This window comes from Calypte anna, chromosome 6, assembly GCF_003957555.1.
Source record: "Calypte anna isolate BGI_N300 chromosome 6, bCalAnn1_v1.p, whole genome shotgun sequence".
NCBI lineage: Eukaryota > Metazoa > Chordata > Aves > Apodiformes > Trochilidae > Calypte > Calypte anna.
In genome coordinates, this window is record NC_044252.1 from 16359742 (window position 1) to 16383342 (window position 23601).

General features: G+C 47.1%; 2 protein-coding genes across 2 annotated transcripts in view; both read right to left on the reverse strand.

Annotated features, from left to right (window-relative positions):
• Window positions 1-383: 383 nt before the first annotated feature.
• Window positions 384-19731, reverse strand: ERLIN1 (ER lipid raft associated 1). Its single transcript, XM_008502052.2, is given in 13 exon segments — window positions 384-3580; window positions 3582-3725; window positions 3924-4003; window positions 4312-4401; window positions 4929-5020; window positions 6046-6104; window positions 8668-8741; window positions 9864-9989; window positions 10771-10832; window positions 17550-17596; window positions 18086-18167; window positions 19257-19380; window positions 19668-19731. Coding segments are annotated over 12 exon segments (1071 nt in total). The 5' UTR covers window positions 19370-19380; window positions 19668-19731; the 3' UTR covers window positions 384-3478.
• A 495-nt stretch (window positions 19732-20226) lies between these two features.
• Window positions 20227-23601, reverse strand: part of CHUK (component of inhibitor of nuclear factor kappa B kinase complex) — a 28058-nt gene continuing 24683 nt past the window's right edge. The window contains exons 20-21 of the mRNA XM_030453071.1: window positions 22690-22786; window positions 20227-20787 (exon numbers count right to left, since the gene is read on the reverse strand). Coding sequence (XP_030308931.1) covers window positions 20761-20787; window positions 22690-22786 — 124 coding nt within the window. The 3' untranslated portion in view covers window positions 20227-20760. The remainder of the gene's footprint in view (window positions 20788-22689; window positions 22787-23601) is intronic.

Sequence of the window (23601 nt, forward strand, 5' to 3'; positions counted from 1 at the left end):
CCCACGGTTCCCAAGGGCACTGCCTTTGCAGGGCAGTGATGTCTGCCTGGGGAACACTCCCTCACTGGTTGCCTGTGAGCAGCTGGGCAGCTCATACGGGGGCCTAAGGGCCAGCAGGGTTCAGCTGCCCCCCCTCAAGCTGCAGAGGATGACAGCAGCAGCAGAGGAGGAGGAGGAGGTGCTGCCCCTGCTGCTCAGCACCATCCTGTGGATTCTTTTGGGCTCATGCTGCTATGGGACTCCTCAGGTCACTGCACTCACTGCAGCTGGGGTACAACATTGCAACCAGATGCAGTGTTACTGCAGAATGAGAGGCAGAGGTGCACCCTCTCCACATGCCTACAACACCAGCTCGACTACACATAAAGCCACCAAGACAATGGTAACAAAATAATGTTTATTCTGCTTTATCAAAAGAACTTAACACTGCATGTAAACTTGAACATATTGTATCGTCTTGTCTCAAAAGGTGTGGATCCATTGGCAGACCCCCTTAGTCACATGAGCACACAGGGCTTTTGAACAGAGAGAAAGGAAAAAAAAGTTCTAACCCACATTCCTGGTGGCACCCATACGCCTGCTCTGCAGCTCCCAGCTTAGAGAGAAGCAAAGCCCAGACTGGGGCACAGTACAGTCATGGAGATGCCACCCTCTTGCACACCAACTCAGGCTTCTGAAGCAGTAGCAGGGGAAGCAGAAGGGATGGAGGCATTTGCAGATGTGACCATCACACGCACATTACTGCAATGCCCAGGTATCCCTCAGACCGGATAGGCAGGAGATGGCTGATGCATTCCCAACCAGACCAGGATGACATTTAGCAACTAATAGCAAAGCCATGCATCTGCCTGGATGGCTGCAGGGAGGCCCAGCAAGGCTCAGATCCAAAGGGAAACAGCTCTTCCTGGAGGGGCTTGGAGGCTTTTGTGGTCCCTGTATGCAGATCTTGCTCTGAACACTCCGAGCAGGAGAGCTGTGAGCTGCCTGGTTACTGCTCCCAGAAGTTTCCTGTTACTGTGTTACTCTCCTGTCATCTCCAGGCTGGCAGCACCTACCCCATCCACCCAGTGTGATGCCAGCACCGGGCAGCCCCCAACCTGGGTGACTAACACGTGGTGACAAGGCCACCTCCAGCAATACTTTTGTTGTAAAAACTCTGCCTTTGTCTCAAAAGTCAACCAAAGTGGCTGCTGCAAGCCAGCAAAACCAACGAGGTGGAGTGTCAAAGAGATGTGACTCCACTGGTTTCCCACTGGAGAAAGGGGACCTTGAAAATCCAACAGTGCTCCCAGGAGACATTTCAAATACCACAGCTATGAAATACACTGCCAGCCCCCCTCTGCCTCTGCACCCTTCCCATGGGGACTAATGCTGTGCCTGCCTGCTCCTCCACTGCCATCACCCATCACTCTTGGCTCTGCCCTGCCTGATGGCTGAGCTGTGCAAGATGCAGACATCCTCCCTGCTTCTTTGACCACCAGTGTCCTCTGAAGGCTCTTTGCTAGGAGAGTTGTCTTGGACAGGAGAAGACATGAGCCCTCCCGTGCAAAAGCTGAGCTTAGTGCTCCCCAAGGGGAGACCTGCAAGGCACACACACAGCTGGGACACAAACTGCACAACAAAAACTGGAGAATCCTCTCCTCCTGGCAGCAGCAGTACCCTTCCTTTCACCCTCAGAACACAAGGAACCACCTACATCCATGCCCTCCCTGAAGTCAGAACCAGTGATAAGCACCTTCAGCTGGACTCTCACTGGGGGCCCAGGTCCTGCCCCCTGCCCCTGCCATGGCTGTGTCTGAAGCAGAGCTGGTGCCTGGGGTGGAAAACCAACTGAGCCTTGGGAGTTTGCAGACACGGAAAACATGAACATGCTGGAGGTGAAAGTCAGGCTGATTTTTTTGGACTGTTTCACCAAGGCAAAAGCCAAGCATGTTCTTCCCCTTGCCATGAGGCTCCAGATGATTCCAACACCAGCACTAACTGTCCAAGTACCCTGAGCATCTCCAAACAGCAGATCCAATGGATAGCCCCAAGGCCAAGTGCTGCATGTGGCTGAAGCTGAGGGGACAGGAAAGCAGGATGAATGTACAAATATTCCAGGCTGGTGAAGTACAGGCAGTCTTGGAATATGGAATGGGGTCAGAGGCAGGCAGCTACCAGACAGGGAATGACATCTCAGCACAAGCTCTTGCCAGTTGCTTCCCCAGCCATAGTCTTCTGGGATCATTGTAGAACACAAGCAACAGGTCCTAGAAACAAGCACATCCTAACAGGAAAACAGGAGGACAGAGGAAAAGAGGAAAGGAGATCATACCAGCAGACTTCCCTCCCAAGCATGTCTTTCTCACACAGAGAGCAGGGGTTGGATATATTACAACACCCAGCAGGAGAAAAGATCATTCTGCCAGCACTGCTTGTAAGACAAAAGCCCAGTGATGCTGCAATGCCTGACCAGTGGTGAGAGGACCAGTAACAGACACCACCATGGTTGCTCAAGGACACATGAGGCAGGCCCCACTTCCTCTTGGAGTGGTGGATTTTGCCCAGGGAAGCAACAATGCCTCACCTGCTTTGCAGCTGAGATGTTAAATATCTGATCTGCTGCAGGGTGGAGCTCTTTGACTCTTCACTTTGCCAGCAAGGCAGAGCAGTTGAAATTCAGTTGCCTTTCCCTGCTGAAAAGATCTACAGGGAGGCTGAGGTCTAAGCAAAGATTTCCCAGCTCTGTTCCTAAGCAGCTGCTCAGAGGTGCTCCATGAAATCTGGTTTAGGGTGGAAGGCAAAACCCAGCCACCCAGCTGGTCAGCCTGTGACCAGTCAGTCACAGCAGCCAGTGTGAGGCTCTTGCTTGGAGAAGGAGCTGGAGATTGCTTGCTCCAAGTTGTTACCTACTGCCACTGATCACAGGAAATATCATGATTATAGCTATGCAGATCCTATTCAAATAACCTATTCCACACCAAACCACTCCTCACCAGGCCTTGCCCTGAGCAGGAACACACAGCCTCTGCTGGCTCCCACTCCACTGAGTCCTTGAGAAAAGTTAGAGAAGCACTGGTAGAAACATGCCTCTTTGTGGAACTTCATAGTGGAACTTCATCAGCAGAACAAAATAAACTTCTTTGCTTTGCCTCAGCAAGGAGCACTGGGGAATGATCAGTGTGCTGCAATACAGCCCTGAAAGCCACATCCCCTACCTCCAGAGTAATGTTTGCTAAATAACTGCACCTACTGCAGAAGGCTTTCCTGGTGTCTGTCTTTTAATATTCCAGTATAGGTATGTTAGTACAGGATTATCCCTCATTTGAAAGCACCAATTTAATAGGGGGACAAACAGAAGAGGCAGAGCATTTGCTCTGTTGTTGCTAGAAGAAAATCAACCCAACTGCCACCTATACCCAAGATGTCCATGCATGCACTGCATCTGCCCCATCAGCACAGGGCACCACCCGTGTTCACAGCTGGGCACGCTGTTGAGCTACACTGAGTACAGGTATCTACCTCTGTCAGCCAGTGCTTTCCTTCGCTCTAAGATGGTTTTCTCCAGAGGTCTCCAGGGCTTCTTGTGAAGGAAGGCTGGTTTCTTGGGCAGTCCTCAGGCTGGCTTGATGAAAGGCACAGGAATCCAGAAACATGTTGGGGATGCGGTCACCAAAATACAGCTTGCTGTTTGCAGCTATTGCTTGGTATTTCATTAGCTCCAGATACTCAGGGGTGAGTTTCATCTACAAAAAGAGAAACCAGACACTGTAAGAGACAACCTTCTGAGCCCCACATGATTAGATTTCATTTCAGGCAGCTGGAATGTGGGCTACTAAATCCAGTGTTTTACCAGTGCCGCCCACCTGTGCAGAGGAAAAGAATCTCCTGTGTAGAGGAAAAGAATAAGCAAGACCTCTTCTGACCAGCTATCAAGTGCTCACCTTGTTGGAATCAGCCAGCTTCTGAGCAGTGTAGTACTCAGCATCAGCTTTTGCTTTCTCTCTTGCTAGGAATGCAGCATCTGACCCCGCAACAGAGGACAGAGAGGTAAAGAAAGTGTTAGCAAGTCAACAGCCTCATCACACTGAGCACCAGAGAATGTCCCATGGGGAGGAGCTGACCGAGGTGTGCCAGTGACACAGCCTGGCTGGCCATGTACCTCCACTGGTGGCAGGACCTGCACACTGGAGGTGTGACCCCAGTGCACAGCCTTGCACTACTGCACCCTTTATCATTCTTTCAGGATAGTGATGCCTCTGAACCCAGCTCTGATGATCCTCTAACTGCCACCACCCTTAGCTGGCAGATGGGGACATGCAGCACGGTTACCTTCAATCTCAGAAATTCGCTTCTCTGTTTCCTTCTCCATGATCTTCTGTTGGTAATGAATCCTGGCCACCTGAGCAGCCTTCTCTGCCTCTGCAATCACAACAGCCTCAGCTCAAACATTTGCTTCTCACGGCTTGAGCCTCAGCACCCTGACCCCAGCACACTGATTGCAGAATCTGCACAGAATCTGCACAGCTCTCTGCTGCCTCCCTTGCTCAGATCCTACAGTGCCAGTCTGTACTCCAAGCAGCAGTTAGAGAAAGAAAATGTGGTGCTGATGTGTCCCGAGTTGCACTGGCTAAAATCCCTTTTACAAGTGTGAGTCCCCCTGGCACAAGGACATTCAGCTTCAACCCCATTCAGTTCTTCTGCCAGAGCTGTTACCTCTTGTCCTGCTGTAGGACAGAGTTGTTTGTTGCTATGGAGAGGGAGATGGGATACAGATACAGCAGAACAATTACTCATGTTCTCTAAATAACTGCTGGTGCAGCCTGGCCATGCCCCATTTAGGGAGCTGCCAGCAATGCAGAGCAATGCCCTGCTCCAGCTCACAGGGATACACAGGAATGGGAGCTCAGCCTGGTCCCACCCGCTGGCACCCACAGCTCCTGACGTACCAATGAGCGCCTTCTTACGGTCTGTCTCTGCTTCCTTCTCTACCACCTTCTGCTTCTGGGCTGCAATCAGCAGCTTGGTCTTCTCAGCCTCCCTGCAGGGTGAGAAAAAGCATCACAGAGAAAGGAAGGTGGGAAGCAGCTCTGCAAACCAGGGCAGGAGAGGCCAAGAGGAGAAGAAACTGAGCAGTTGGGATCATCACTTTCTCCCAGCCATGAAGAAGCTCTCCAGCTGCATGAGCACACCTGTAGCCAGCAGGACAAAGGGATTTGTTCCCCCTCTCTGTTTGACACTGGTATGGGATGCTGGAGGTTAGGTATGGTTTGAGGCCCTTCAGATGAGGAGTGAATCCAGTGCAGGGCTGCTGCAAATGTGCATGGGAGCCAGGGCATATGAGGAGAGGCTGGGGGAGCCTGGGCTTGCTCAGCTGGAGACATGGAGGTGAAGGGGAACCCAAAAGCATCTCCCCCTGCCAAAGGGGTCCTGGAGCCACCAGGGCCAGACTCTGCTCAGAGGAACACATCGAGAACCCCAGAGGCACTGGCACAAGAAGGTGTGGGAACCCCTGTCCAGACCCCTTGCAAGCAGAGCATCCCTGAGACAAGGCCCCGACCCATGGGATCTCCACCCTTGGGGATGTCCCAAATCACCCAGACATGGCCCACAGAGACCTGTCCCAGCAGTGGCACTGGCTCTGCTTTGGGAAGGGGTTTGTACAGAAGACCTCCACTGGTACACAACAGATTATAAACTGTCTGCAATTCTGTGACTTTGCTGGAAAGGAGTTCACGGGGGAGACATCAGTACTCCTGAGCCCTGAATCCAGTTTACAAGTCTCCTGCAGAATCTCCATAGCACATCCATGTCCCCTCTACATCAAGAAGTAGGAACAGAGCCTTGATACAGACTCTGTACATGCTAACAATTTCTTTGTCAAGGGTTCAAAGCCTTCAAGGTAAAAGAGCTATAGAAATAGAGAAACAGAATGCACAAGGGCACCTATCCAAGTACCCAGTGACTAGAGCCCACCTCTCACCTTCTGAGCACCAGGAAGGGCTTTCTAATGCCTGTGCTGGACCCTCAAAACCAATTAATACAATTTGATGTAAAGCTACTCACATTAGCTCAAAATTTCTTCGTATGGCTTCTGGGATTTTAGGTTTCGTAACACGCACAGCCTACGAAAAAAAGTGAGTGCATTTTAAATTAAGCATTTTGATGTAAGCTGCATATCTAAAAACTGCATTTGTATAACCACCTATAGTTAGACACCTCCACATTGATCTAAAACTATATAATGGTTCCCAATCCTCTTGTACCACACAGCTAAGCACAGCCACTCTCAGAGGTGCCTGATATTTCTATTTCCTGCCTTAATAACTTTTATGGCACCCAAATGATCAAGTAAGAATAGAGAGATTAAGAGGTTTACCACCTTAGTTAAAAGAAGCACCCCAAAGTTTACCTACTTTAAACGTGGTCTGCAGATGAGGACCATGTGGTCCTCTGTTGGCCTCATTCTTATCTATATTGGCTCTTATCTCAGCTGTTCATCAACCATCCCAAAGTGATTTGAGCCAGTCCTCTGCAGGCATCACAACCTTGCTGCCTTATCTTCTCAACACAACCTCCACAGGGAGCCTGTACCCATCCACAGCAGCACTGCACTCACACAGCTGACCCATCAGGCCCTGGGACTGCAAATCTGCCTGGATTTCCAGTTTGTCAGTATTTGTGTTTCTGTCCAGACACTCGAGACAAGACCCAGGGTGTGCTGTTTTCACAGAGAAAGTGCAGAAGCCTCCTCACTACAACACTGTCCCTGGACATTTTTTATTGTCCACTGGCCTCTGGTTCTTTTCAAGCTGCGGTCACCATTCCAGTTAGGAAAGAAAGTTTTGCATGGGCAACTTGGAGGACTTCCAAAGGTTTCATATACACTACTTTTAACAAGCCTATAAACAAATGTTGTTAATTTCCTCTAAAAGCTTCTTTTCAATCACAAATTGTTGTCTGTGTTACTTCTTTAAAAAACAGTCAGTGATCTCTGAAGTGATCTCTCATGTATGCAAACATGCTCTTCAAGAGAAGAGCATTTTGCCCAAATGCAGAATTACTTCCCTTAGAGTCCACAAAACAATTCAATTCTAAGTACAGTTAGGTTACACAGTTGAAAGCAGAGTTGAAAGAAACCTGAGCTCTTCACTGAAGGAACAGGGTAATTCCTGACAGGAGACACAGCAACATGTCAGAATTGTATGCTGAGGCAAATTTCTAGTGGAGACGAGGGTGCAGTTCTGTTTTGAAAGGTAAAAACAGAACACAAGGATCACATTGACTCTTGGAGATGAACCACTAGCTATGAGCTGTCTTCAAGCTACTGGTTCAGTGAACTGTCAGAGCTGATGCAAGCAAGACATCCTTTAACTTCTGACCAAAAGTAAATGATTTGGCATGCAAAACTGGGGTAGGATGGTGTAGGTTGATGATCAGATTTAGGTCTGTAGTTAACATCTCCAAGCAAAGAGCTGCAAGGTCTGCTTATGCCCTTCCATACCCTGAGAGCAAAAAGGGTCTTTACAATATGACTCTCATTTTTGTAGATTATCTTGTATATTCGGAAGAGCAGTGCCATCCCAGCTTGTTTGTGGTAAGAGAAGTCTATGGTTCACCCACAAAACAGAGTAAGCCTATGCACAAATGAGCCACAAAGCAGAACAGTGTTTACTGTAGCATTTCATGTGCTCTCAACAGCACTGAACAGCACTGTCAACAGGCTTTCCTCCCCTGCATGCAGCCTGCCTTGCTAAATGTGGTAACAAGAAGGGCAAAACAGATTTGGTCTCATTCCTCCCTACACTGGAAATCTCCAAAGGTTTCCTTTTTAACCCTCATGAGCCTAACGTGTATTTTTCCCAATTTGTTGCTGTGACATGCCCTAACATGCCAAATAAACAATGTCCTATCGTCCAGCTAAGATTAAAAATTATTTTCTAACATTAAGTGTAACCAGAAAAATCAAGTAAGATATAACATCTATAAAAGATATATATATCTTAAGATATAACATTAGCAAGACAAGAGGGCATGATCTCAAGTTGTGCTGGGGGAGGTTTAGGTTGGATATTAGAAAGAATTTCTTTACAGAGAGGTGATCAGACATTGGAATGGGCTGCCCAGGGAAGTAGTGGATTCTCCATCCCTGGAGATATTTAAAAAGAGACTGGATGTGGCACTCAGTGCCATGGTCTGGTAACTGCAGCAGTAGTGGATCAAGGGTTGGACTCGATGATCTCTGAGGTCCCTTCCAACCCAGCCAATTCTATGATTCTATGATCTTTCCCTATCTGCAGTACAAGCACAGAGAACACAAAGATCTCTCTTCTCTTTGCAATTACCTGTTAGAACTGTACTGGCACATTGGAGTGCTCAGCTCTGCAGGGGTGCCAGAAGTAGTTTAAAGAAAAACATTTTCTCAGTCTTTGCAATTAAATCTAATAGCTGCAGGTCTGTGGCCTGAAAGGTCTTTTTCTCTGTCCTGCAGGTCTTCCCCTAACATAAAGTTAGTGTTCAGGAGTGGTTACTGCCACATGGGCAGCCTTCAAGTGGCAAACCACAACTCAAGGCTCAAGTATTTCACACTGCGTGGAAAACCAAAGCAAGACAACTCAGTGATGCAGTGAAAGGTGAAAAAATTAGAGGTGGAAACAAAGAATTAGCTTTGTTTGGGCATGAACCTACCTGGATAGTGAGACCTGGTGCCATGACATTGAGATCCTCCTGCAGAGCCAACTTCAGATTCTCATCTATCTGATCTATGTTTGGAGGACAAGAAAGAGACCACTTAGCTTATCATCATGTTTCCTACAGCTTGTGTGGCTGAGTCAGCCACCTCTGTAAGATACTCTTTAGTGATACAAGATGCCTTTTGAGATCACTGAGTTTCATAGAGAAGTTTCTTTCTCTACACTCCTTATGAATGTTCCTGAAAGGAATGCCAAGCACTTGTGCCTCTAGAAAGGTTCAGCTATTGATGAACTCCTGGTATCTGAGTTGGGGACAAATGGCTCTCAGCATCTCAGGAAGAAAAAACATGCAGGGGCTGTGATAGAAACCTATTTCTTCCTCGCTGCAGCCACACCTATCCTACTGCCAGCAGCAAGCTTCGCCTTAAGTCTTTAGGAATCTGCAGTACCTGTTACTTGTACTTGTTACAGAAAAACCATACTGCTACCTCCAAGCTCCAGGAAAATCTTTCTACAGAAATGGCCAGTTAGGATGGGATGGAGCTGCATACACTACCAGGAAACTCATCTCAGACTATGGATATTTGACAAGCCTGAGTACAGTATTCAAGGGCTGACAGTCTCTGACACCCTTTTGTCTTCCATAAATACATCTTCCCTGGCTCTGCCACTCTAGAAGGAACTTGATGTTGGTTTGTCTTTGTGGGCACAGAACATTTGCTAATTCCTGAGCCACTGCTACCCCCTGCTGAAAAAGCAGAGCACCACAATGAACTGAAAGCACATCCCTTTCAGCTAGCATTTGCTAAAAACAGTCAGCAGGAACCTATTTAAGTAAAAAAAACCCCAAACCTGGCCATGGAACAGGGGCCTAAAAGTAAAAACAGGCAGGATAAAATCATCATCATAGTGAAGGCAATGCAGATAACTGCATGCACAAGAGCAAAGTGGCTACTTTGTGCATCCAGAAGGAAGTCCTAAGTGAAAAAGGACTGAAATTAAATTCCCACATACAGATGTGTAAAGACATAGGAATCTGAATCACTAAAGGTGCATGGGAAGTGATGTATGGACATATAAGGAGTTGGATTCTAGACTGCAACTCCAGCACAGAGGCTCTAACATATTCCCCATCAGAAGAGGGAGACATCCCAGCCCTTGGTGGGTGCATCCAGCTGCCCATCCACTTACCAAACAGCTCAATGTATACTTCCTGCAGGGTGTGGGCACTGCAGAACTGGTTCAGCTCATGATGAATTTTATTGAAGATCAAGGTTTTATCATAGTCTGCAGTGTAGTTTCTCACAATATCATACACTGAGGAATTAAGAGAATTATCACAGGTCACCACTGCAACACCACAAGTACAAAACAACAGCTCAAGGTATCAGGACAGCAATGCAGCACTGGGACAGCAGTGTGGGATCTCCATCCTTGGGAGGTTTCAGGACTTGGCTGGACAAAACCACAGCATCCCTGTCCAGCTGCTTTAAGGGGCAGGGAGGTCAGAGGAGAAACCTGAAGAGGTCCCCTCCACCAGTGCTGCTGGGATTAAATGACTTCCAAGAGCTGAGTAATTAGAGCACAGTCGTATTTTATGATCTACATAAACAAACAGAACAGTAAAGCCTGTCCAGGACCTGCACACATAGGAACAGATACTACTGTAAAGTGAAAACAAGTATCATTGCCATAATTAGAACATGAATTCACCCTTCACTGCCTCAGTAACTTCACTGCCTTGCATTTTGCATTAAGCTGTGCTGCTGGAAAAGAAGCTGTGTGGGTCTTTGGTTTGCCTTTGTAATCTTCTCAGGACCTGAGCTGGCAAGAACCTGGGGTGATCTCTTCAGCAGCAAGAAAGGACTGCTTGAGCACCAGCTCAACTGTACAGGGGAGAACCAATCCTAATTTATTTTCACCTTTGCAAACCTGTGGCTCTTCAGAAAGCTTTGCAGGCATAAAATAAAGTTCTATAATGCTGGGAACCATAAGGATAACAAGGCAGAAAATGGAAGTCTTGGAAACAAAGACAAGGTGGCTACAGGGTGAGTAAATACAATTCCAGCACTACGTGTTGCAACAGGATGGGAAATACCTGCATATGGTGCCAATTTATTCACAACTTCTATTCGGTCAATGTAGATCATAACACCACCACTGTAAGCAAGAAAGAAAATGGTTATTATGTTAATGGTAGTCCATATTTAAAGCCACTTGTCTTTTTGCCCACTTTTACTAAATTCTGCTAGATTTCCCCAGAACAATTCTGACTTCTTTAGCATTGTGCAATTAGATGGCAGCAAACCCCAGCTTTGTACAGACCCATCCCTCTCTCCACATAAATCACAAGCGTGCTCCAGCAAGTCTGCAAAGCACTTGTTTCACTTTTTTATCTTCCATTTATCCAGCAAAATGAAACATCTCTGAACAGAAAAGCAGCTGCAACTATCAGAAAGGGGGAGTCCAGCACAAAGAAGGGAAGACAAGAACAGCAGGCAACACCAGCAGAGCAGACACAAACTGCAGGCAAATCACAGCTCTTCTGGGCAGCAAATACATTTTAGAGAAAAGCCTTCAGGTAAGTTCGTGCAGGAACTCCAGCAGGAACCTGACAAGGCCTCTGTTAAAAAGTCAAAGACAAAGCATGTAACAGACTTTAACTCCTGTTCCCTGCATCAATGTCATGTTGTGAACAGCTCTCCACTAACGCCACAACCATCAAGAAGCTCCAGACACCTCAACAACATCAGTATGCAGGCAGTCCTCTTCCCAAGTGATTGTGTGCTGCTGAGAAAAGGTGGAATCAGAGGCTTAATCCCAGCCCTTGTTCTTACTGATGGGGCTGTCAGTGGGTCATGCCTAATCTTGGGGACTTGTGGTGCCATGGAAAAGCACAAATTAAGGGAAAATATCCTAAATTTTCAACAGCTTATAAGTCTCTCTCTAGTGTATTTTTAAACTGCTCTTCTGACTTTGTCCTCAGGAGCAAATGGCAAAGAAGAAGCTTTAGCAGAACCTATTTAGAGACAGCTGATCCCCAGAAGCTGATTCACACATTTCCAAACTGAGCCTCTGTGGTGTTCTAACTTAAACATATTCCCAATGACAGACTCAGTTTGTTGTTTTGCAGATTTTAATTTCTGGCAGTTGAAAGATAGGACTTCAGAAAAATAACCTGAGCTTGCCCATTTCTGTGCTCTTTTAGTAAAGGTCTCCCAGGCCCAGCTTGTGTTCACTCTGCAAACCTGCCGGCTCCATGGCAACCAGCAAGCCAGAAACATCAGCCCTGGTCTGAACTTGTCTGCTGGAAAGGAAAAGCAAGCAGAAAAAGATATTTGTGGCTAAACCCTGAGGTACTAGTGAGATACTACTTTTAAGAGTATTCATCTCTTTTTCATGCAGAACTTTAGGCCATAGTCATTCTTGATGGCTCCCTGTTATGAGCTGCTATGAACATTATTTTTAAATATGAGGCTTATGGATCCCTTATAGGTGTGTCAGGCTGTAAAAGCAGTTATGGTCCATGTGTTCTCCATCCCACCCATTCTGCACTCTTACCTGTCCCACAACATCCAATAAAAAGACTATTATTGCATATGAGCACTCATCATGATCACTGAACCTTCCATCCTCCAGTCACCATCTGACACCTCCACCAGGCCAGGGAAACTCAGCTACCATCTGGGGCTATCTTTTACCCTGCTGAAGAACCAAAGCAGAATGTGTGGGCTTCTTCCACTGGAATCTCCTCCACTGCACATTCTTATGTTGGGGTGCTTTTGGCATTTCAGTTTTATGGGGATGATGGAAGGAAGAAGAGAGCACCTGAGACGACCAGCCTGCTGTGCGGGACAGCCCCTCATCATCTCACATGAAGAGAGGGCCAGAGGATTGCCTGCCATCCATCAGACTCACCAACACTACCTGCTGCAACCCTGGCAAAGATCTCAACCAGTATGGGGAGACAGGGGAAGGTATCAGTGAATTACATCAGTGCTGCTGTTCAGACAACAGCTTCAGGGAGACAGGTGTGCCTCACAGCCCAACACACAGACACCCAGTTCCCTTCTGAGGGCTTAAGGTTAAAGCAAGCCTGCAAAGTAACACGTGGGGCCTTGGGAGGGAGGGAAGTTCCACAGGGATGGCTCCTGTGAAGCAGAGAAAGTAGAAGCTCACCTAGCTCCAATGCCAAGCCACTTCTGGCAATGCTGAGCCCCATCAGTGAAGCCACTCACTCTGCCATTAACATATTGAAGAACAGGAAAAGGAAAGGATGAGAGTGAAGGTGAAAGCAGTATCTGTGCAGATACCAAGGTGGGAGGAAGGGGAGGAAGGGGAGGAAGGGGAGGAAGGGGAGGAAGGGAGGAAGGGGAGGAAGGGGAGGAAGGGGAGGAAGGGGAGGAAGGGGAGGAAGGGGAGGAAGGGGAGGAAGGGGAGGAAGGGGAGGGGAAGAGGGGAGTGTGCCCAAGCAGAACTTCCCCTGCAGGCCATGAAGCACAGCAGAGGAGCAGACATGGACCTGCAGTCATGGAAGGCCACAGTGGAGCAGATGTAGGCCTGCAGCCTGTGAAGAATTACAGTGGGCAGGATGTGGACTTGCAGCCTGTGGAGGACCATGGTGGAGCAGACGTGGACCTTCAGCCATGAAGGACTACACACAAGGGAAGGTGGCTGCAGTCAAAGAAGGCTGTGGCTCTGTGGGCAGCCCGTGCTGGAACAGCCTTTTCTGGAGGGACTGCACTTTGTGGCAGGGACTCATGTTGGAGGGGTTCCTGAAGTGCTCTCTCCCATGGGAGAGAAAGGAGGTAAAGAAATGGGTGCAAAGTAATTGGGGCCCAGGAACAACGGAGGAGGGCAGAAGGTGCTTTTAACATCTGTTTTTTATTTTTCATTGTCCTGCTCTGACTTAACTGGTGACAAAATAAATTGATTTTTGTATCCAAGTTGAGTCTGTTTTGCCTGCAACCACAACTGGTGAATGAACTGCCCCTGTCCTTATCTCCCACCTCCCATACACCCATCATTTCACACTGGGCAGAGGGGGTGGCCTCCTGGACCTTGCTGCTGCAAACCCAGGAGCCAGACTGGTGCCACTCTGGAGCCACTCTGGTGTTAAAGTGAGGCATCTCAGACAAGACATCCTCTTCAACAGCCTGGTCCAGATGTTAGAGGAGACACTACCCTGGGCAGTTTGGGTACAGTTCTCTTGCAAAGCATCATGCATCGATTTGCAGAGAGTCACACACTTTGCTGACCTGGAACTGTACAAATATTCTCACTGTCCTCAGCTGATCCACCTGCCCTCAGACAGCTGAAACACTGCCTCAGACAGTGCTCTTTCCATTCTGACAAACTACTACCACTCCCAGAACACCTCCATTTGCCAAAGCCTGCTTCTTGCCAGATGGAAGGCAGAGGGGACTCCCCCAGGAGATTCCCAGTGCTTGCCACTCTCCACTGCAGTTCCTGCATTTGCAGCCCCTTGAAAGTCCTCACCACAGAGCGACTCAAAAGGCTGGTCAGGCAGAGTGGCACCAAGCTGAGCAGGCTCTTTGACTGGAGAGAAAGGAACAAACTTTACTCATTTGATGACATTGTTTGCCCAACCTGTCTCAGAGCTATACATTACTTAATCACCTGTTCAATTATGAGATATGTTAATGAGTAACTTGGGTGTGCTCATCCTTCACTGTTCAAAATATATTTTTATTGACCTTATATTCAAAATAAGCTGTCTGAAAGGAACATCCACATGTAGACAATGTGCACCCCAGAGATGTTTAAGTATCATAAGGCAGCAAAAGTGCTTAACTTTACAGGGCAAGGTGAAAGCATACAGGGGACTAACATACCCTGCAGGCATTTAAATAGACCTTAGAAAGCCTCATACATTCCAGGATTTCATCTTACGTCAGGCAAGGAAAAGACAAGATAAAAACAGAAGGACATTGCCTTAAAAGGGACCATGAAAAAATAGAAGTTTTAATGCCTATTAGCAGAGCTGACCACAAACAAGACCAGACCAGGTTGAGCAATCAGAGCTTGCAAAAATTTGGCTTAAGAGGTAAGATCTGGTGTGTCTAAAGATAGATACCAGGGATTAATGCAATATTCAAGACACATTTTTCCATGTAACTGGCTAACAAACAAGGATCTGTCACAGATGATCATTCCTCCAGGAATATGCATGAGCATAAGATGACTCTCACACATTCACAAATAAACATCTAACACTCAAGTAATATTACTATTTAGCACCCTGCTCATTTACTGTTTCTTGCCATTATAAAAATCTGTAAAGTTTTCAGCCTGATTCTTTTCAGTTAAGTTTATAAGAAAAATGCTCCTTACCTAATTCTCTTATGCAATATTTGCATGACACCATTTTAAACCCATTTATTGTATTCCACAATTAATACGAGTACATCAGTTCTCAATTAATTATTTAAGTAAGACCTTTGATATATTTCACTATTCTAAACCTACTTTACTAAACTGATTCTTCTATCAGTTTTTGGAAATCAGCAGACATGCCATAAGGAAAATACTAAACTTTCCAAGGAACTGTGCAGACATTTTCTTGCTGGGGAAAGCCAGAAATCAAGAGACACCAAAGGCCACTCACAGCTTAGAGCAGATAAATATACCACCTGCTGCAATGAAATGTTTTTTGTCTCTGGGGTGAGAGCTGTTTTATGAAAACCAGTCATCTGGGGCCAAAGTATTTTAAAATCTGTATTTAAAGTAGTCACTTAATGCTGTAGAATATGAATGGGATAAGTAAGTAAGTAAGGCAGAAATTGGAGATAGGACACCCATCCAGACATTCAGAAGCTTCCTAATGTAAGTGAAAATACAGGGACAAAGAATATAAAAATGGTGGAAGAGAAACCCAGCCTTTAAAATCTGACAGTTTAATATATATTTACAGGAATTTAAACTGTTTAGGATCTATTCTTGCTATGAACTTTGTAACGGGACAGTAAAATTTCACAATATAATTGTGAAATGCAAAGCTTTGGCAAGACCTTTGATTCCAAAAGTATCAAATTTGAAGTTCCCTGCAGCTACACCTTAAAAATGGACAAGGCTACTTGGACCTTTGGCCTGAAGTGTATTCAATTATTAACAAAGAATTGCTTCACCAGGTGTTTGGTGTTTTAAAGCATGTTTATTTCCTGACAAATCACAACCACCTGTATTGCACAGCTGATTCCCATAATGCCAAAATGTCATAGGAACTTAATGAACTAAATCTATAGAATTAAACAGAATATTTAGCTCCTAAATCACAGACATACAGAACACAAGGCTGGCAGGGACCTCTGGGGGTCACCTTGTCCAACCTCCCTGCTCAAGCAGGGTCAAAGCACCAGAGTTTAACTTTGGCTATGTTAGGATGTTTAATGTGGCTAAGCTTCAGTGGAAAGCTTTATTTGGTGTGTTAAGAAGGTCTGCAGGACAGCAGGACACCATCCCTGGTCCAGAGTTGTGATGCTGTTTTACAGTGTCCAGCAGGTGAAGTATTGCTCTTACTAATGCTACTTATGAGCTACAAGTTGCCATTAAACACATCATTAAAACTCTGTTCTGATAACTTAAACTATGTCATGTAAAAGATGCAGGCAAAGAACATAATGAGTCTTACTCCTCCTTCCTACAATTACCTTTTGCTTGACCTAAAGACTCTTTACATAACTACAAAACTGTGGCTGCAGCCCTGAACAGCAGCATTATTTACAGACATTCCCGAAAGAGGTTTGAGATGTAAAACTCAAAGCAGCCAGGGCCCACAAGGACTTCATGGTAGTATTTAAGCCCAAGTGATGTCTGATGACTTGCTATAGGAATAATTCAAAGAACTCATTTTGGGAAGGGCTAAAACAGATCAAATTTAATTCTGCCTCATTAAGGTTGCCACTACCATTCAACTTTTAATTTTAATGTGATTGTTAAAAGGTCATCATCCAAGTCATACTGACTTTTTTTTAAACAGCTAAAGCTAAAAGATATAGAGAATCCACAGTTTTGTTTCTATCCTGAAGAAACAGATTTGGTCATTGTTTTAACTTGTGAATGAACCAACACAGGATCTGCAACCCAGCTCAACTAGCCCTCTCCTTCCATTACCACTCTGCTTGTTATAACTAAACACATCTGTGCTGACAAATGGATCATCTTAATAATGAATCATGCAGCTGCCAGCTATGCATGGGATTCTTCTCTGTTCTTTCTCTCTTTCTGTCTGGGAAAATGTCAATTCCAAAAGTGCCCAAATGATTCAAGGAGACTCATTTGCCCCATTCCTGGAATGATTTAAAAGTAGATTAGATGGGGTTTGGAGAAACCTGGTCTAATGGGATGTCTCCTTGCCCATGGCACAGGGGCTGGGATCAGACAGTCTTTAAGGTCTTTTCCAACACAAACCAGTCTGGGAATCAATGGTTTTCTTGACCTGTTTTTGAAACGAGCCCTATCTCATCAGAAGGGTTTCCATTCTCCACTTACATCTGCACACTGCTGGGGTCAACACTTGTATTAGCCACAACATTAGGAACAGAAGTGCCACAAAGCAGAGGGGAGACCAAAACGCAAGCAACAGACTATCAGAGTAACCACAGGACAAAAATGAGAAATTTTAAGAGCATATCAATATACCTGCAAATACCCTCAGAACATCAATTGCAGTGAAAGCAAGGTCACTCTCTCCCACCCCTCCAGTGTGCAAATAGGATTTACAGGTGTACATTTGGGACTAATTTTAGAGCATGTGCCTTTACTCTTCAGCCTGTGTCACAGCACTGAGCACAACTCCCTACAAGCTACACGAGAAGGCACGTTTGTGCATCACCAGAAGAAAAAGGAAAAGCATACCTTGTCCCACAAGGCACATTTTTCACTTCATCAGTCTGCAAAGTAGTCTGGAATAAAAAGACAAGCAGTGTTCACAAAACCTCTCTGCAAAGATCAACACTGTGCCCAGACTCTCACAACCATTATACAGGAACATGGAGCCCAAAAGATGTCCTCTGCCTCCCTCCTGACTTTTTCCAGGTGTGGGCAGAAGACAGACTTCTTTCCAACTTGCCTTCTGGGAGATAGAAAGGCAGCTGTGCTCACTTCCCTACTCTCAGCTCCTGCAGCACAAAGGGCTGCAGCTCTCCTGGGGCCAGAAACACAGAATAAGGCATCTTCTGTCCCAAGCAACACACACACGTGTTGTGCACATGCCACCAACCAGACAAGTCCCAGTGCACAGCTGAGTCTGGCACTCATCCCAGGAGCTCCTGCTCTGACTACAACATTGCTGAGCCCCTCTGCAAACACCAGTTGCCCAAGTCACCCCCATCCAGCAATATTCCTTCTGACATCTGCTCCCACTCACCCACTTCAGCTGAGAAAGTACTAACCTGCACAGATTTGAACGTGGTAATGAAGGGGAGCATGATGTGGTAGCCCGGTCCACTTGGACTACTTAACAATGCACCACCCCTACAGAGAGAAAAAACAGGGAAAGGGCTCAAGCAAATGAAAAACAGTAAATGCTAGCTTTGAGAACAAGCAAGTACGTTCAAATTGTCAGGAGTCACAGCTGAGTGATGCAGATTATGCTACTCACCTACAACAAATTTGTCACCAATTACCCTACAAAAGGGCTGACTGCGTATGAAACTTGCTTACTGCAACTCGACAATCAGTTGCTTCAGTCCTGTGAGCAATTAAATTTTAGACAAGGCAGATATTACTAAATTTTTCCATCACTGCAACACTGCAGAGAGCTTCAAGAACATCCATTTCCCTGTCTTGTACTTTGCACAAAGAAAACCTGCAATCTCTGGTGGGACTGGCAGGTGGTGAACAAAGAGGAGAAGACAGAGGAAAGCTCTAGGCAATCAAACCTCATAGTGCAGCACAGCCTCCTGCAAGGGCCTGTGTTCTTTAACACACTCTTTAATTAAGGGAAAAAACAGCACAAGGAAAACTGGCAGTGAGTGCAAAGGGTAGAAAAGACAGAACTGGCAAAACATGCAGAAAGGCTGGTGCTGAATTGTTATGTTCCTTTATTCAATTTTGAAGCAAAATCTACTCGAGTAGTGGCACTTGGTGACTGTGACCACTCGCGGTTGTGGACCGCCAAGGATTTGCTCTACTGATGCTATTCCAGGTGGCTACAAGCCCCAGGTGAAACTCAGCCCAGACCCATTTCAGAGCAGCAGTGAAGCTCTGGCACTCTGGCCGGGCTGCAGTCCTGGGACAGAGGTGAGAGCCAACCATGCAGGAGGGAATGAGCAAAGCCTGGGGGGACTCAGAGCTTTGGTTCTCCTGTGCCTTGAAAACCAAGTTGAGATTCAGAAAAGGGGAGGGAGGCACAAGGGAGGGGGAGTAACTGAGACTTCAGAAAGACCAAAACTTCTTAAAGGCTTTGCATAGCGCAGGTTCAAGTCACAGAAAGAAACTCCGTGGTCTGCCCACCTCGGGGCAACACCTGAGGGGACGAACACGAGAGAAAACGCCTCCCGAAGTGCTCGGGGCGGGGGATGGATCCCGTCCGGAGGCGCCGGGACAGTCAGGGCACGGTACCTGTAATACACAGCCAGGTGCCCCTCCTCAACCTTGTGGATGGAGCAGTACAGGAGGAACACCAGGAGTCCCGCGGCAGCTGCTGCTACGGCTCCAGCCTGGGCCATGGTCATCCTCGCATCACCTGCGGGACACGGTGCGGGACACGGCGCGTTACCGAGCGCGCCCTCTGCGTGGGGTTCTTCGCTCTCTGACCCGCTTCCACCGCCGCCTGCTCAGGTCCCGAACCGAAACCCAGGGATATCCTACAAGCCCCAGGCGGGACCGCGCTCCGCAACAGGGACACCGCCCCCACTCCTCCCGGTTGCCCTCCTCCTCCCGCTGGCTGCGCCGGGCCCAACGCCGCCGTGACGCTCGCCGAGCTGCCGGGATGCCCGCTCCGGGGACAGGGTGCCGGCACACCCCCTGCACCTGGGCTGTCCCTCCAGGGCCGGCGGCCCGCAGGCCTCCCCCCGCCCCCGGGACCGCTGGGTGGGCGGCACCGGAAGCCGCGTTCGGTTCCCCCCCCCCCGGTACCTTCGGCTGCTCCGGGCCCACGTGCGGCCGAGGCCCCGCGCCCGCCCTACCGCGCACGCGCAGCACCGCAACCGCGCGGGGCGGGCTGCCCGCGGTGTGCGATACGCGCCGCCCGGCGCCTGCCGATGGCGTCACAGCGCGGGAAGCCGCTGCCCTGTTGCCCAGCAACGGCGAGAGGCCTTGGCCCACCGCCCGCAAGGGAGGCGCGGACTGAGCCTTCCCCTTCCCACCCCCCATTTCACGGAATCACAGAACGGTCGGGAGTAGAAGCGACCTCTGGAAATCATCTAGGCCACCCTCTCCTGCTACAGCAGGACCCCCTAGAGCAGCTTACTCGGGAACAGGTCCAGGCAGGTTTTGAAAATCTCCAGGGACTCAGACCCCACAACCTCCCTGGGCAATTTGTTCCAGTGCTCCGTTACCCTCAGTGTAAAGAAGTTATTTTCTCACATTCAGGTTAAATCTCCTGTGTGCCAGTTTGTGATAATTTCCTCTTGTTTTGTCACTGGACACCACATTTATTGTAATTAACTTATTTTAAAATATATATAATCTATAAATTCCTGTTACACACATGAGCAGTCACGAGGAGCGGCGAGGGGACCGGACTGCAGAGCCCTGACCTGAAAGGCAGCCACTGCCCTTTGCTCTCCTCCCTTTTTTCCCAGGACAGGCTGTGGGGGGACACTCTGGCTGCCCCAGGAATGCTTCCCACAGGTGAAAGCAGCAGGTGCTGCAGGTGCATCTCCAGCAAGAGGCTGGCTCGTGGAGTTGGAAGCCCAACTGGGCAACAACCTGTAAAACGCTGAGCGTGTTACTGCCAGTGGTCTATCCCCTGTTGGCCACCACCTTTGTAATCAACACCACGATGGTTTAAAAATTAAGGTGACTGATGGACAAGTCCCCTCCAGCTCGTCACGTGGAAGGCTGCCAAGCCACTCCTCAGCATGCAGGCACTTCACTCATAGCAGCACGCCGTCTCCTTTGGCTATTTCAGCCAGCTCCAGTCAAAATTCTGAAAGAAGAAGCGAGAAAAATGAAGGGCAGGAAATGGCTACGGAATGTGTATTTCCTGCAGTGCCCAAAGTTGCTCAGCACACAGCATCTCTCATCATACTGATCTGAATTTCACAGTTTCATGACTCAGCTTGCCCCTGATACACACACACAGACACACACACACACATACAGACACACATACAGACACACACACAGACACTGCAGTACTCAGGCATGTTACAGACTGTTTTTGCTTTGGAAATTACACTTTGTACCTGCACAAAACATTCCACCAGGGTTCCAAGTGCACCACTGAATGTACTGGTAGTGCAAAAATACAAACGGAAAAAAAAGAATCACAGAATGTTTAGGTTGGAAGAGACCTCCAAGATCACCCAGTCCAACCTTTGACTAAGGCTTCAGGTCAAATGTATGCAAAAATTGAGAAGGTTCTTGTAGTTACTAATTCTTTTTTTCCTCTGCTTTTTCCCTGAGTGAATTGAAGAGGACAATTCCTGTCACCTAACTTGTGTTCCCTGACACATAGAAAAGGGGAAAGAAATCAAACAGGTGCTGATTTGCAGACCTTGATTCCAGATTCTGTACCTTGGAATGAGATACAGGAGACAGAGACATGGGTATTAACAGTTAAGAAGCCAGTCAGATGGCTTCTTGCTTGTCTCCAGCCACAGTAAGGACACAAGGTAGAAGATTGTGTTACACAACAGATACCAACCCTGTCAAAATGGAGCAAAGAACTCATCAACCAATGAATGAAGATGAGGGTATGCATAACTAAGGCTGTCTTCCCCCCTAACCTAATAACTTGGCATTAACCAGTAGCTAATTCCATTTCCCCATTTTTATTGCTCAATCCCTTGCGATTACTGTGTCAGGTGAAACTCCCACTAAGTTTTCATGCCATAATCCCAAATATTTTAGTAACTCCAGTAAGCTCAGTTCACTGTTTACAATTATTCATAAACATTAAAATGTTTATAAATTGTAAGAGCTCCATTTCATGAACCACCTCCATTTCTCCATCACTCTGATCCACATTATTTCAGCAGTTACTACTGGCAAACAGATTCAAATTTTTTGTCCCACGGGAATGGAAGTTATCTCTTTAAGAAGCTTTTTGCAAATCCAAGTTACAGCGTATCAGTGGACCTTGGAGTTCTTTACAGGACTGCAATAAATTTTTGAGGCAATCTCACACTGACAGAAGCTGTATTCACTCTTCTCCATTATAAGCAGGCAAAGTTCCATGCCCAGTTGTCCTTCTCTCATTGTATTTATCCAGGTGCTTCTATGATACAGCCTCCAGAAGAGGGTCTCAGCTGATTTTAAAAGAGCAGCATTCTGTTGTGCTCTTAATTCTTCTGGTAACCAGGCTCTTGAGAAGTAACTTGCTGCCTCAATTAGTAGACAAATATTCAGGAAACTCTATTCAGGAATAGTTTCAGATTGCATCAAAATGTCTGGGTGATCATTATCTACTTTTGTAAGTTCTTGGTATTTCAAACAACAGTTTGTGCAAAAAGCCTTCTTAGGACTCTCTCCAACCCCCCTTCTGCCATGAGAGGAAAGGGCTCTGGAAATGGAGAACTCTGCCCACTCTGGTGCATGGACACAAACCAGGACTCTAATTGGAAATGCAACCAGCATCCAAAGCGAGCTCTGCCAGGCAGGGTCCCACAGCAGAGCCTACTCCACCGTGCAGATCACTCAGCTGGCATTAGCACCCAGTGCTGCCTTCCATAAGGACTGGCACACGAGAGGGGCTGAGGGGTGGCAGACACGTCAGTCACAGCAATTCACATCATCGCAAAAGACCTCCAAAGCTCTCCACACATCCAGAGGACCCTACTGGGGCTTTTAAAAGGTCAGATCCCCAGAGACACATCAACAAACTTACCAGCACACTGTTCTGCTCCTGTCTTGCCTCCTGCAAAATGCTGCTAAAGAGTTCGAGGTAATACAGATTCTCTTCTATCACGTGGACAAAGTTTTCCCTGCAGAGAACGCAAGGCATGACAGATTCAGAATACAAAGTAACACCAATGTTAAAAGGCTCTGCACTGTGAAAAAAAAAAATAATCCCCCCCCCAAAAACAAGCCAAAAGCCTGATTTATAGGAGCTCTCCACAACTGCAGGAGTTACCTTGTAGCACACAAATGTGTTAAGGTCGGATCCTGCAGATCCCCATGCTGGAAATGTGGATTTGCACTCCTTCCCTACAGAGGAACTGTACAAACCAAACTAAAACTCAGTCTTAAGAGAACCTGGGAAGCGAGCAGAGCACAAGGGGCAGGAAATGACTGCCCCCTCCCAGTGAGGTTTAAATCTCCTGACTCTTTGTACAGTGCCTCATACAGTGAAGTCATGGTTTGAAGAGAGGAGATCTAAAGGCACCTTGCCCAGGAAAGCAACTATTAAAGAGTGATCACCCCTTGGAGGCAAGAATTGCCCTGCAGAAAGAAAAGGGTTGCTCAGGGTTCCAGACAAATGAACTGACTTCCAGCAAAAGCCTTGATGAAATGTGTATCTGCAGAACCTACCCATTTCCCTGGCCAACCAAAAAGAAAGAGACAGTGGAAAAGTTTGATGCAGATGTCTCAGCCCCCCAAAAAACAGCACTGCTGCTAACCAAGGGCTTAATAAGTCTTTTGACAGATGCCTTCACTTCTCTTATGCCACCCAGAAGTAAAATTGCTCATGAAGTGAAGAGAAAAAACCATAAGCTCCTAACAACTTTCTTACTCAGTTAGGACTGGCTGAGAGCAGCTTTAATAAACAAATGCAACCCCAAGACTGACATGACATGCA